This window comes from Phascolarctos cinereus, unplaced genomic scaffold, assembly GCF_003287225.1.
Source record: "Phascolarctos cinereus isolate Bilbo 61053 unplaced genomic scaffold, phaCin_HiC Scaffold_8;HRSCAF=390, whole genome shotgun sequence".
In the NCBI taxonomy this organism is placed as follows: Eukaryota; Metazoa; Chordata; class Mammalia; order Diprotodontia; family Phascolarctidae; genus Phascolarctos; species Phascolarctos cinereus.
In genome coordinates this window covers 29,080,886-29,093,951 of record NW_027556291.1, presented here as the reverse complement: position 1 = coordinate 29,093,951, position 13,066 = coordinate 29,080,886, and the positions used below count along the sequence as shown (strand labels likewise).

General features: G+C 43.1%; 1 protein-coding gene across 1 annotated transcript; it reads left to right on the top strand.

The window, feature by feature from the left end:
* The first annotated feature begins 2,844 nt into the window (after positions 1-2,844).
* Positions 2,845-12,068, top strand: VMA21 (vacuolar ATPase assembly factor VMA21). The gene is made up of 4 exons (XM_020975091.2): positions 2,845-3,093; positions 9,304-9,413; positions 9,981-10,161; positions 11,683-12,068. The coding sequence occupies exons 1-3, from the start codon at positions 3,041-3,043 to the stop codon at positions 10,121-10,123; spliced, it is 306 nt and encodes a 101-aa protein (XP_020830750.1). The 5' UTR covers positions 2,845-3,040; the 3' UTR covers positions 10,124-10,161; positions 11,683-12,068.
* Positions 12,069-13,066: the final 998 nt, after the last annotated feature.

Here is a 13,066-nt window from a genome sequence, read left to right as displayed (position 1 = left end):
CCGAATCCTTATGTTGTTTCAAGGCCTAGTTCAGGTGCCACCACCTCTAGGACCCCACCTTAGCCCAGAGTCCTAATTTTCCCTGAACCCTCTCTCTGCCTGGATTTCTCCTTTTGTCCCTATCACACTCTCCCTTCCTCATACTTATTTAGTATCTCATATTCCCATTAAGATTACATTTCTCTCAGCACCTGGGTGGGGGGAGATTAACCCTTAACACATATAAGGTGGCAAGTTCCAGAAAAACTGCTGCAAGCTAAACTTTTAGAATTCTGGTTTACATGACCCATGGGAACTCCCTAATTAAAGGAGCCTTACAAGGAATCTTTGTAAAATGAGAAGTTAGGGTTTTGGGGTTTGTGTTGGTGATAGAATCTCTAATTTGTCTTTCAGAACAAATCTGATTTCTATTTCTCAACCTCACTTATATAGCAGTATATATCTGTCCTGCAGTCTTCTATGAAACTGATGCAGCACACATATTCAATTAGGATTCTAGCCAGCAGGGATATCCCTGGGGATATAAGGGGAGGAGAGGGGCACAAAATGTGAGGGTGAAGAGCAAAGGTTACAAGGCCTGGGTAAGGCACACTTTATCTTTCCCCACTATTTAACATTTTTGAACAGGTGAAATCTCATTATAGTGACCATTTGAGTCACTCATGGGTAAAGTAAGAGGAAATAGGAATTTTAAAAAATCTTCTTTGTTGGGGTGAAATAAGGGAGTGAGGCTTGTGGCAGGGGGGCCATGGTGGCCTCTCCTTCGTATATGGCAAAAGTTTTCTTTTGAATACAGATTTTAGCTTCCCTCAACAGGCACAAGTATTCAAATGTATAAAATAGATCTTAAGAAGAGAAGAAAAATGAGCTTGCAGTATGGATGCACAGCAGACTGCAAATGATTGTTACAAGAGCCTGTAGCCCTGGGTTATTTACTGATTGTTAACACCAACCCAAAGGATGTTTATATCGACTTTCAATCAGTACTACCTATGTCATCCTTGTTTTCCTGCTCCTTTCCTTTTCTTTTCTGTGACAGGGATTTGTTGCTATAATTTTAGTCATTAACTACATAGTTGTATTCAACGTTTGCATTGTTTTTTGGCTTTACTTCTCCCTTCTGTATAATTTCATGTAAAACTTCCCATATCTACTTAAATTTTTCATTTCATCATATCTTATGATAAGAGAATACCCCGTTACATTCCTATACCATTTCCCATTGGAAACCTGTCTGGTTACCCTTTTCTGCTACTCCAAATGTTACTGCATAAATGTCCGCTGTATACATAGACATATCACTGGTATGCCTTTTAATTCTATCAATCACCTCCTTCTAGGGTATCTTTTGTATTATTTCTAATAATTAACACTCCATACATTTGCTTGGCCCTGAACATTCAAGCACAGACAACATAGGGCTGCCCCTACAGAATCTACAATGCAATAATCCTTGATTCTTGAGCATGTTCTTTCAAAATTTAGAAGGCTTGAGATTGCAGCCGAGTTATTTTCTTCTAAGGATTTATACTTTTATATTAAGGACGATGTAGGAAAACCAAAAATACAGTAGAAAAGGTTTTTTTTTTTAAAAAACCTTTCCCTCCCCACCACTCCTTTTCCTGACCATGAGCTCAGGCCTTTCTCACAGCCCTCCAGAGCCCGAGGCGCCCCCCCCCCCCAAAGCAGAGAAAAACTTGAGAGAACCTCCTAAAATATTCTGGAGAGGTAGCTTAGCTGGTGAGTGGGTGGAAGTTTGAGCTGTTTCTAGCTTCTGTTCAATCTCCACACCTGAATCTACCACAGTCTATTTTGTCCATTTACAATGCTTGGTGGGTAGGGGGTTTGGAAAAGAGGGAAACTAAGGCCAGTATTGTCTGCATGGCCAGACTCTCTACTGTCTTATATTTGCCTTGTATTGTTGTGACAGTTCCCCTTCCTTGCTTTCTATTAGGAAGACCACCTTCAATTCAGAAGGAAGAATTTTTGATAGAAAATAAGAAGTTAAGCACTGTGCTGTTCTTCCCACAATTTTTAATCTGTAAGATGCAGAAGGCCTTGATTTATGTTTCTTAAATTGTAAGCATTTCCCAAATAAAAATTCCAAGTGGAATTGGTTGTACCTAGCCCTGAAATATCACTATTAAGCTATTTGCCTTTTCTTTGGGTCCCTGAAATATCACTATTAAGCTATTTGCCTTTTCTTTGGGTCCTCATTTAAAATCAATGTTTTCTTTTCTCCATTTTCTCTGAGAAGCTTCTATATGAAACCCATCGTTTCTCTTTCTCTCCCTTTCCTAAAGGGATTTCAAATTTTAGCTGCTAATCTATAAAAGCTAAAGAATAGGAAGAAAAGTTCAGCCTCTTTGGGCTGCCCGGTAAGGTAAGAGTTGGAAAATAGGAAATGAGGTTGAGACCTTAAGCAAAGAGAGAAAAAGAGCAAACATTTAAGGCAATCTCCTGGTGGCCTAGGAGGAAATGGAAGACTCCAGAGAGAGAGAAGTTTGATCCGAGGAGAGTAGGCAGTGGAAGAGAGGCTAGCCCCGTCTAGTCTGACTAGACTGCGACTCCCAAGTACTGGCTCTGGTCTGGCTGTGTGACCCTGGCCGAGTCACAGACCTTCTCTGGAAGCCGAGTCCCCAAAAGGGCGGCCTATATGGCAATTTGAAAGCCCTTCCAGGACTCGAAACCTAAGAGCCGAGGACCCCTCCGTCCCCACCACAGGTACCAGACCCGCCAGCCAGCACCCTCTGCCGTAAAGACCCAGCACAGAGAGGGGCCGGGGCGCACGCGCCGGGAGCGCCACGTGACCCCAGGGCCCGCGCTCACGTGAGCCCTGGCCCTTCTGCCCCCGCCCCCCGCCCGGCTTAGGGGCAGGGCGCGTGCAGCCGCCAGGGGTCAGCTGATGGGACGCCGTCGCGGAGGGCTTCACTTCGCTTCCCCTCACCTAGTCTGAGTGGGCCGAGTGCGTGAGCGAGCTAGAGCGCGGCGTGCCATCACTGCTACCATAACCGTCGTCCCCTTCCCGGCGCTGGCCGAGATGGAACGACTCGAGAAGACGACGTTGAACGTGCTGCAGCCAACCGAGCTGAGGTAGCTAGCCCGCCCGCCCTGAGGGGAGGGCCCCGGCTTCCCCCCACCCCCGGAAGAGAGCCGGGCCTAGGTGGGGGCGCAGCTGGGACCGGCCCGGCTGGGGGAGGAGGGAAGAGGGGGGTGGGGTCAGGGGCCGAGAGGCGGCCCACCTGCGCTACGTGCTGCCGGCCCAGGGCAGCCTGAGCCCACTGCCTGAGCCTATCTCTTCCCTTGCCCATCTGGGCCTGCTGGTTTAGACTCATATCCGCTTCTTAGCCGACCTCAAAACTTTCTGGCCCGAGTCATTCAGGGCTGGGTGTCCTGTTTCCCCTCTTGTCCTCATACCTTGGCATTTACGTACTACTTTAAAGCACATCACCTGGGTGAGCTCATCTGATCCTCACAACCACTCCGCAAAATAGGTACAGGTGAGGAAATGAGGGTCACCCAGCTAGGGAGGATCAGGGCTGTAATTCAGACGAAGCAGTCCACAGTTTAGACTGAAAGACTACCAAGATAAAGGGAAAGAGTGTGGACTCTGGAGTCAGAGGATCCGGGTTCAAATCTAGGCTCTACTTATATCCTGAGAATCCGGGTTCAAGTCTAGGCTCTACCTACATCCTGAGGATCCGGGTTCAAGTCTAGGCTCTACCTACATCCTGAGGATCCGGGTTCAAGTCTAGGCTCTACCTACATCCTGAGGATCCGGGTTCAAGTCTAGGCTCTACCTACATCCTGAGGATCCGGGTTCAAGTCTAGGCTCTACCTACATCCTGAGGATCCGGGTTCAAGTCTAGGCTCTACCTACATCCTGAGGATCCGGGTTTAAGTCTAGGCTCTACCTACATCCTGAGGATCCGGGTTCAAATCTAAGCTCTACTTACATCCTGTATGACCTCTGACAAGTTACCAAATTTTTCTAGGTTATCTTTTCTTCATTGGAAGATAAAAGGATTGGACTCTGAGGTCCCAATTCAGCTACGAATTTATGAACCATGAATCCACTGGAAAGAGTCCTTTGAAGCCAGTGGCTCTTGAGAACAAATAATTTTCACTGCCTCTTAGCCACCAGAGTTTGCAGTTGAATTGAGAAGGCTGAGAGAGCCCTATTCAAATTAAGGGAAACTTGTTTTCTTTACAAAGAATGTGATAGCCTACCCTTTCTATAAATATGCAGAAGTGATTGTCTAGTGAATCAACTTCTCGCTGCTTTCTTTGGGGAGATGGTAGGAATGACAATTGAATGTTGTGTCTTGTGTAAATAGATTTTTTTTTAACATCTACCTTAGTGCATTACAACTCCCATGCTCCATTTTGATATGGAGCACAAGCTATGCCAAATCCTACCATGCTGAAAAGTTAGAGGGTTCTAGGTTTAATCATTCTATCAGTAAACATTTTTTAAGCGCCTCTTATGTGCCAGACTTTGTGCTAAACCCTGGGGATACAAAAATGGAGCAAAAGACATTCCCTGCCCTCAGGTAGCTTGGGGGGGAGGGGAATATGCAAACAAATCTATACAAAGGAAAATATATATGGGATAAATAGGAAAGAAGTAATGGAGGAAAGGGACTGGAGTTAGGAGGGCTTAGGGAAGGCTTGCTGCATGTAGAAGGTGAGATTTTAGCTGACACTTAAAGGGAAGCCAGGTAGGGGAGAAGGGAGAGCATTCCAGGCACAGGGGCCAGAGAATGCCTAGAGCTGAGAGATGGAGGGTCTTGTGGGTGGAACAGTGAGGAGGCCAGTGCCACTGGATCAAAGAGTACATTTACAGGCATAAGGTGTAAGAAGATTTGGAAAGGTAGGATGGGGTAGAGTAAGAGGATTTTGAATGCCAAAAAAGAGCACTTTGTCTTTATTCCTGGAGGCAATGGGAAGCCACTGGAGTTTATTGAGTGGGGAGGGAAGGGAAGAGTGTGTGTGACATGATTTGACCTGCGTTTTATGAAAATCTCTTTAGTGCCTAAATGGCGGATAGACTAGAGTGGGGGCAGACCGACCAGTAGGCTGCTGTAGTGTAATCCCAGAGTGGCTGAGGGCAGTGTCAGAAGAGAGAGGGGGGCATATTTGAGAAGTGTTGCAAGGGTGAAATGGAGGGGGGTGGCATTGGCACCAGATTGCGTATGGGAGGTCTGTCTCTCTCAACATACTGAGTTCAAGACATCTACTGGACATTGAATTCAAAATGTTAAAGACAGTTGGAGATGCTATATTGGAGGTCAGCAGAGAGGCTGGGGCAGAACAGGTATATTTGAGAATCTGAATCAGCATAGACATGGTCATTAAATTCATGGGATCTGATGACATCAAGTAAGTAGTCTAGAGGGAAAAGAGAGGCAGGGGACAGCTAGGTGGCGCAGTGGATAGAGCACCGGCCCTGGAGTCAGGAAGACCTGAGTTCAAATGCGGCCTCAGACACATAACACTTATTAGCTACGTGACTCTGGGGAAGGGGGTCCAGGACAGAACCCTGAGGGACACCTATTTAGAGTTGGAAAAAAAACTACACATCAACTAATTCAACCTCTTATTTGACACATGAGGAAACTGAGTCTCAGAGAAAGGAAATGACTTCTGTCCATAGTTACATAGATAATAAGTAGCAGAGCTAGGATTTGATCCAAGTTCTCTAATTCAGATCCAGAATCTTTCCACTGTGTACCACATAGTTCCAGACGTGATGGGCCTTATGCCTGTTAATTATCCAGGGACCAAACTAAGTTTTAAAGACTTTATCACCAGGTTGGCTGCCCGGTGATTAATCTTTTGGTCACAGCAGCTCACAAAAACCATCTAATAAGCTATGTAAAGATTCTAAAGGGAGCAGCCATTCATACCATTGAAATCATTGGTCCTTGAAGTATTAAAGCTACCAGCTAACAGTATTTTGTAGACTAACTTTAAACTCTTGCCTTGCTCCAATACTTGTTTCCACAGAATTCTACCAATAGTGACTTTTACAGTAGACTGTCAGTTTTTTTTTTTGAGAGGCATTTGGGGTTAAGTGACTTGCCCAGGGTCACACAGCTAGTAAGTGTGTCAATTGTCTAGTCTGAGACCAGAATTTTAATTCAACAAGTCTCTGTCTCTGTCTCTCTCTGTCTCTCTCTGTCTCTCTCTGTCTCTCTCTCTCTCTCTCTCTCTCTCTCTCTCTCTCTCTCTCTCTCTCTCTCTCTCTCTCTCTGTGTCTCTCTGTGTCTCTCTGTCTGTCTGTCTCGCTGAATAAGATCAAGTGCTTTCTTTGGGGATAAATACTGCCTTTGTGGTAGCAGAAGCACCAGTTGAAACAGGCTTGGAATTTATAGGTATCAAGAGAATTAGCATGTTCTTACCTTGGATCTTGAACTCCATGCAGCCCCATACTTTCCTGGTCATAATCCAGAATGCCACTGATGTTAATTTTCACACATGGCAAAATGAGTAATAAAGACAGCAATTGGAAGGTATCTCAAAGAGTTATAGAAGCATCTGAAATAAGATTGTCTTGTTTTTACTCTAACCTTTTTTTTTTATAAAAAGAAACACGTTATAGTAGATTTCCAGTTATGTTACTTGAAAATCATTTCTTTCATCCACCACAGATACAGCCTTAAAACAAGCAAACACTAAGGGGCAGCTAGGTTTCGCGGTAGATAGAGCACTGGCCCTGGATTCAGGAGGATCTGAGTTCAAATCCGGCCTCAGATACATAACACTTACTGGCTGTGTGACCCTGGGCAAGTCACTTAACCCCATTGCCTAGCCAAAAACAACAACAGCAACAAAAACCAGCAAACACTGTAGTCCAATCAATCCATGTCAGGAAAACTGGTAAAGATTGCTGTTTTGAAACTTCTTTTGGCCCATACCACCTATGAGTGGTTGCTCTTTCTGCACTAGTCAGTTTAAGACTTTTTTTCCTGCACTGCTGAGTTAAACAGGTAGCCTTTGCCTATCAGAATTCTGAACTTCAGGACCATTTCATGAACTAAATCACAGTCACTCCTGTGGTATTTGAATATCCTGTGCCACTGCTTGTCATTTAGAGCAGTATGCTGCAACGGAAAGAACTCAGAATTTTGTATTTGCAGATCTGAGTTTGAATCTCAGCTCTGCCACTTACTAGTCAGGTGACCATGAGCAAGCCCTTTGAGCCTCAGTTTTTCAATCTGTAAAGTGAGAGTACTGTCCAAATGATCTCGGCAGTTCTTTCCAACTCTAATTCTTAACATTTTATGTCCTCTGCTAGAACACACCTGGTTTTTTTGCCACACCCACCCACCCCTACACCTCTTCCAAACCCCCATGTGTTAAAGGTAAAGCCCAGCAGTTAATTACCTTCAGTAGTCAACCACTTTAATTTAGGGACACCCATTAAAACGACTAAGTGGGCAACAATTCGGTCTGTATACTGCATCATTTTGCCTCCACAGGAAGGCATGGCATGGTTGATTTGTGTATTTAGCTGCCAACACAAGATGGGCCCTTCGGTCCCTGTAGTTTTACCTAAGTAAGAAGGCAGGTTCCCATTTGTGTCCACGGGACCTGGCACTTCACAGGTGGGGGCCAGTTGATTGTCTTCTTTTGGTAACAGCTCTATAAGTATTTGCTCAAGGTTTGAGTGATAGGGCGAGATGTTGGGGAGGAGGATGTTTAAAAAAAAAAAGGCACCAAAATATGTTGGCCTTCGACACAAATACTCTCAGATTTCAAACACTGCTCGCTGACCACAAATTCTGACAAGTCCTACCAGTTATGATACAGGCCAGATGAAGAGCTGTTGACTGTAGGGTAATGAAATTATTGATACTTTTCAAAGACCAGAAGCTAAATTATAGAGGATTTCCTATCTTAATCTGGGGAGGGAGTACCCACACTTAAGAGATTATGCATCCTTGACAAGTTGATATATGAAGAAGTAGAAGAACAATATAGCCAATGCTTATTAAGGGCTTGAGGTGGGTCTTAACCTTTTTTTTTTATGTCTTGGACCCCTTGGGCAGTCTGGTGAAATGTACAGACCCTTTCTCAGAATGTTTTAAAATGCATACAATAAAATACATAGCATTACAAAAGAACTCAGTTATTGAAAATAGTTATCAAAATATATATTTTTTAAAGTCACAGAGCACAGACTCTCTACCTTAGTATACGTAGAGCATTGTACCTTGGAGGAAATGAAATCAAGCTTAAATAACTGAATGTGTTTTTGAGCTTAGTCTAATGGTGGGATGTGATATGTAAAGAGATCATCATAAGTGATAATTCGAGGGGGTGGTAACACCTGCAGGAAAGAGGAAGAATTCCCATGACAAAGTTAGATGAAGTGGCTCAGTCACTAGGAGACTTGGGTGTAGTTGGCAGAAAAGTTCAGGCGGTCCGAGGCTGAGCAAACACAGCTTATGATAATATCTACACTTGGGCAGTTTGGCCATCTAGAAGAGGAATGATGTTAGGAAAACAAGTCATTGCCGAGATTCTGCTCCAGTGCCACAGTTGGACTTTGCAGTGTTTCTGGTTTGTGACTGACTTTGGGTACAGCATGGCATAGGCAGCATTTGCTTAGGAGGGTGTTGTGGAAGGAGCTCCTGCTCTGCCATGAACAAGTGACTTCCTCCTCTGCTTCAGCAACTTCCTGTCTGATGATGAGGTGGCATTACATGATCTTAGTCCCTTTCAGCTTTGACATTTCATGGTTACGATAACGCTTGATTTTTTTTATTTAAAAATAGATTTTAAAAGCTGACTGCATTTAAAATTCAGTATTTTAATGTCTAGCAGCCAGGTTTCCTCCCCCCATCCCCCGCAAAAGCTCTGGTTTTATAATGGAAGATGATGGGGGGCGCAGTTACATCACTGGAGATGTGCTTTACAACAGACATTGAACATAGCTGCTTTGTTAAATGAAGGCTGCTTGTGTTGTACTGTAGTTATTTGTTTCAAGAGATAATAAGGGAATGTGTTGGGGCAATTTTCTGAATGACCCCAATCACTCTACCTCTTTCATTCCCTTGCACTTAATCGGCTTGCCCCATATTGATTTGCCCTTATTGATATGTTCCTTTGTATGCCTTTAATAGTTGTTTCCCATCCATATCCCCTACCTTAACTAGATCTGAAGTTCCTTAGACACGTGGAGCTTAATAGGTCTGTGTGTCACTTAGCACTCCCTAACATGGGCTACCACCAGCACAGAATGCTGCATTATTGACTAGCTTGACTTTTATTTATGTGTACTTTTGTCCATTTCAGAAATGAAGGCTCGTTAACATCGACTCTGAAGACTCTTCTGGTTTTCACAGCTTTAATGATCACCTTACCTATTGGATTATATTTTTCTTCTAAATCGTTTCTGTTTGAAGGTAATTCTAAGCCTGGAAAACCAGACATTTTTTAACTTGTTCCATTTTAAATTGTTTATATTCTTTTATGACCTATTTGATCCTTGTTAACTAAACAGTCTTAATTTGATTTCTTTAAGATTTTGTAGCTGTTTTCCCAAAAGTCAGATTGTTCTTATTCCCTTCCAGAAAGGCTGGGTTTTTTTTGTTGTTGTTTACTTCATTTGGAGCTTGATATCTTACTTATCGATCTTTTTCTGCAAAATGGCTTAGTTTAATCTTGTAAGTTGTCTCTGGTGTCTCACTGGGAGCAGGGTCTGGCACAGGAGGCAGGAGCTGAGGAATGCCCCTTTTACAGCCGTTGGAAAAGAGGAGATGACGTTCTAGAGAAAGTTACAATTGTAGTTCTCCGAAATAATTGTCTGGTCCCAGGGGGCCTAGTTACTTCACAGATGCAAATGCTAACAACTCCTCTACTCCCTATCGGGGAGCAGTCTCCCCAAATAAGGGAGTCGGTGTGTCCAGTTTGGTTGTTTTTTGTACATTGTGGCCTAAAACAAAATGTCTATGTTTTTGTTTCCCTTCTAGGTGCCTTGGGGATGTCCAGCCGAGACAGCTATTTTTATGCTGCGATTGTTGCTGTTGTGGCTGTTCACGTGGTACTCGCACTCTTCCTCTACGTTGCGTGGAATGAAGGATCACGCCAGTGGTGGGAAGGCAAACAAGACTGAAGGGAGCATCACCTTTTGATAACAGAATAAGGAAATAGGTACAGAGTATGTTTATGATTAGGCTAAAATGCAGGGAGCTCTATCTGAGAAGTCATGTACCTCATAGTACAGTAGTTTGTGAAATCAATATCACTTCACTAATGTCATGCTATTGCAAAATTAAAATTTAGAAAGTCAACTAGCTGGAATCGATAGGCAAAGAATTTCATCTTTTTACAACAAAAAATATATTTTGCAATGTTTTGTTGTATTACTTGCACAATTGTGCAGGGCACATGCGGGTTTTATCAAGCAAATTAAATTGCATTTTACACTGGAAATGAGCAAGAACTGCTCAGGCCATTAGATTGTGGGATTTTTTTTTTTTTGGTTTTCATTTCATGTAGGTAAGCGCTCAGGTTTTAGACACTGACGTTAATCTTTCACTGCGATGTTGCACATTAAGATTTATTCCATAGTCAGTGTGAATTTTTCAGTACATTATTTTGGGTGAAAACTGGAATAAATCACAGCCATTCATATGAAAGCATCTTTGGTTTTTAGAAGGAAGCATATGCTAAAGCAGGGTCTTGTGTGTCTAGTAAATTGACTGTTGAAAGAGAACTTAGATTTTTTTTTTTTTACTACACTGAATTAGTCAACAATAACTTGTCTTAATTCAAAATGATTCCATAGTTTGCATCATCGCCATCTAGCTAGTTAAACATTCCTGTCATCCTGAGGCCAGGTGATTTTAGTCTTCCAAGAAGTACAGATCTTGAAATGGCCACTGGTACTTGGGTCTTGTCAATCAGAGCAGAGTTCTGTTCAGTAACAAATGAGTCACGTGTGGTACTTGCTGTGCTGACAGAGATTTAAGCGAGCAGTTGTTCTTGCTTGGGAGTGGGCAGCACAGATAATAGCACTGAGATTAATTAAGATGCCTTGGGCTAACATTCTCTCTAACCATTTGAAGTTACCAGTGCCCAGTGTTAGGCTATTTTCTAATTTTAGAGGAATCCTTGATCTAAGCAAATGAGAATTTCACCCAACTCTGACTTCCACGTTTTTCTAGTGGGCATTTACATAGGTCACTTTGTTCCACGGCTGGATCTTTTTACTAGAAATCAGTTTTCAGTATCAGAGCTTCCTTGTAGTGAAAGTTCTGAGACTTATTCATAGCAGGCCTTTGTTCTTGGTGTTTCTATATCGCATTTCAAGTAGTTTTGAATAGGAAAAGTAAACTGAGGGAATGAGGAGACTTGGTTAAAGGTAAAAACCAGGTGAAGGGATTGAAGTTGACATGATTGAGGAGTGGCACAATGTAAGGTTATCTGAATTTATTGGACCACTATTCTGGCCCTTCAGTGCACGATCTCCTTACAGCTGACAGGCTCTGAATGGAAAGTGGGGAACCTCCCAGACTTCCTGCAGAGGATGCTTTTTAGTTCAAGGCTAGATAGTCTTCTGGAAGAGTCTTTGATATCAATTGCTTCATCTTAACCGGAGTTCTTTCTTACAGTCTATATAAGTGATGCATTTTCTTTTTACATCATTCCTGGGTTTTTCTTGTTCCTTAGGTGGGAGTGAGGAGTCTCTTTTTCCTATTTTTAAGATGAGTTTCCGGTGTGAGATTCCAGTGCTCTTCTTCTCTGCAATTCTCAAGTGTTCACTTAGGGTATGGGAACCCTACTGTTCGTCATGTGCTTACATAAGTATATACACTGAAGCAAGTCACTACTGTTAGAATGAGCTCCTGAAAATTGATAAAGAGAACGGACAAAATCATCTTGTTTTCCAAGCAATTGTTTTCCCAACGTTGGAGCCTCTTGCTGTATGTCTGTTCTTCTGCACTTTCTAGATGGTCAATAGGGCTAGTTTGGAAGGTGCTTCACTGAAAAGTTCCTCTTGCACAGTGTAAAACATCCTCATGTAAAGCATCTTAATAAAGACTTGTTGTTTTGAACCCTTGCATATGTTTTAAAATTTGCTTTCATACAGATCATAACAAAGGGCTGATTGCAGATAACTGTCCATTATGGCTCCTTTCTCTGAATTTGACCCTGATCACAGTTACTCAGTTACTCACCTGCCACTCTCCACCTCCCTTCCCTGAATGTCCCCATTATGCAGAAAATGACAAAAAAAATCCGCTTTTGCCGCTGGATGCCTTTATTCTCATTAGCTGTTCAATTGAATACCATTTTACTTGCAATATTAGACTTCAGTAATGAGGTTTGGTGTTAAAGGAGCTAACCATGCCCTCCTCCCACACAGCCCCCCAGGAAGTGGCTCCTCCAGAGTACGAATTGTTTCCCTTGTGTTCCCGTCCCCAGTGCCTAGCATGATGCCACCTACATTGGCTCTTGTTAAATGATGGTTGATTGAATGGCACAAGAGACATTGGGTCAGTTGTCCAAAGGCCCTTATGAACAGGTGCTAGAGACAGCAGTTGCATGACTCCAGGTCTGGCACACTCTGTCCCAAATCCAGTGCATAAGAGACTCTGAAATAGAAAGTTTTCATCTTCAAACAAATCTCGCCATTGTTTTCTTAAAAGTTTGTGGGTATTTCTCTTCCAACTACATTTTTTTCAGAAGTATAGTTACTGTCCAAGTGGACCAGTGAAGCAGCAGCTATCGGGTTGTGTCCAAGGGGGAAAATCCTCAACCCAGAGGTAAAGGAAACACCAGTTTGGAACAGTCACCTTCCATGTGTCTGGCACCTGTGGCTTGTTCAAGAGTGCTTCCTCTATGGTCGTTCTCCCCATTTTACAGATTGAAGAGCATGGAGCACAACTTAAATGGCTGGCCTTAGGTCAGCATTAGAGCCAGGTCAGCAAGACCAGGGCTTCTTTCCTCTAGAGAGCATGCCGCCCCACCCCTAACTCAGCAGACACCCCATTTAGAACCTCTGGTTATCACCCACTTTGCACATGGTGAAAATGAACAATATGTTTGCTGG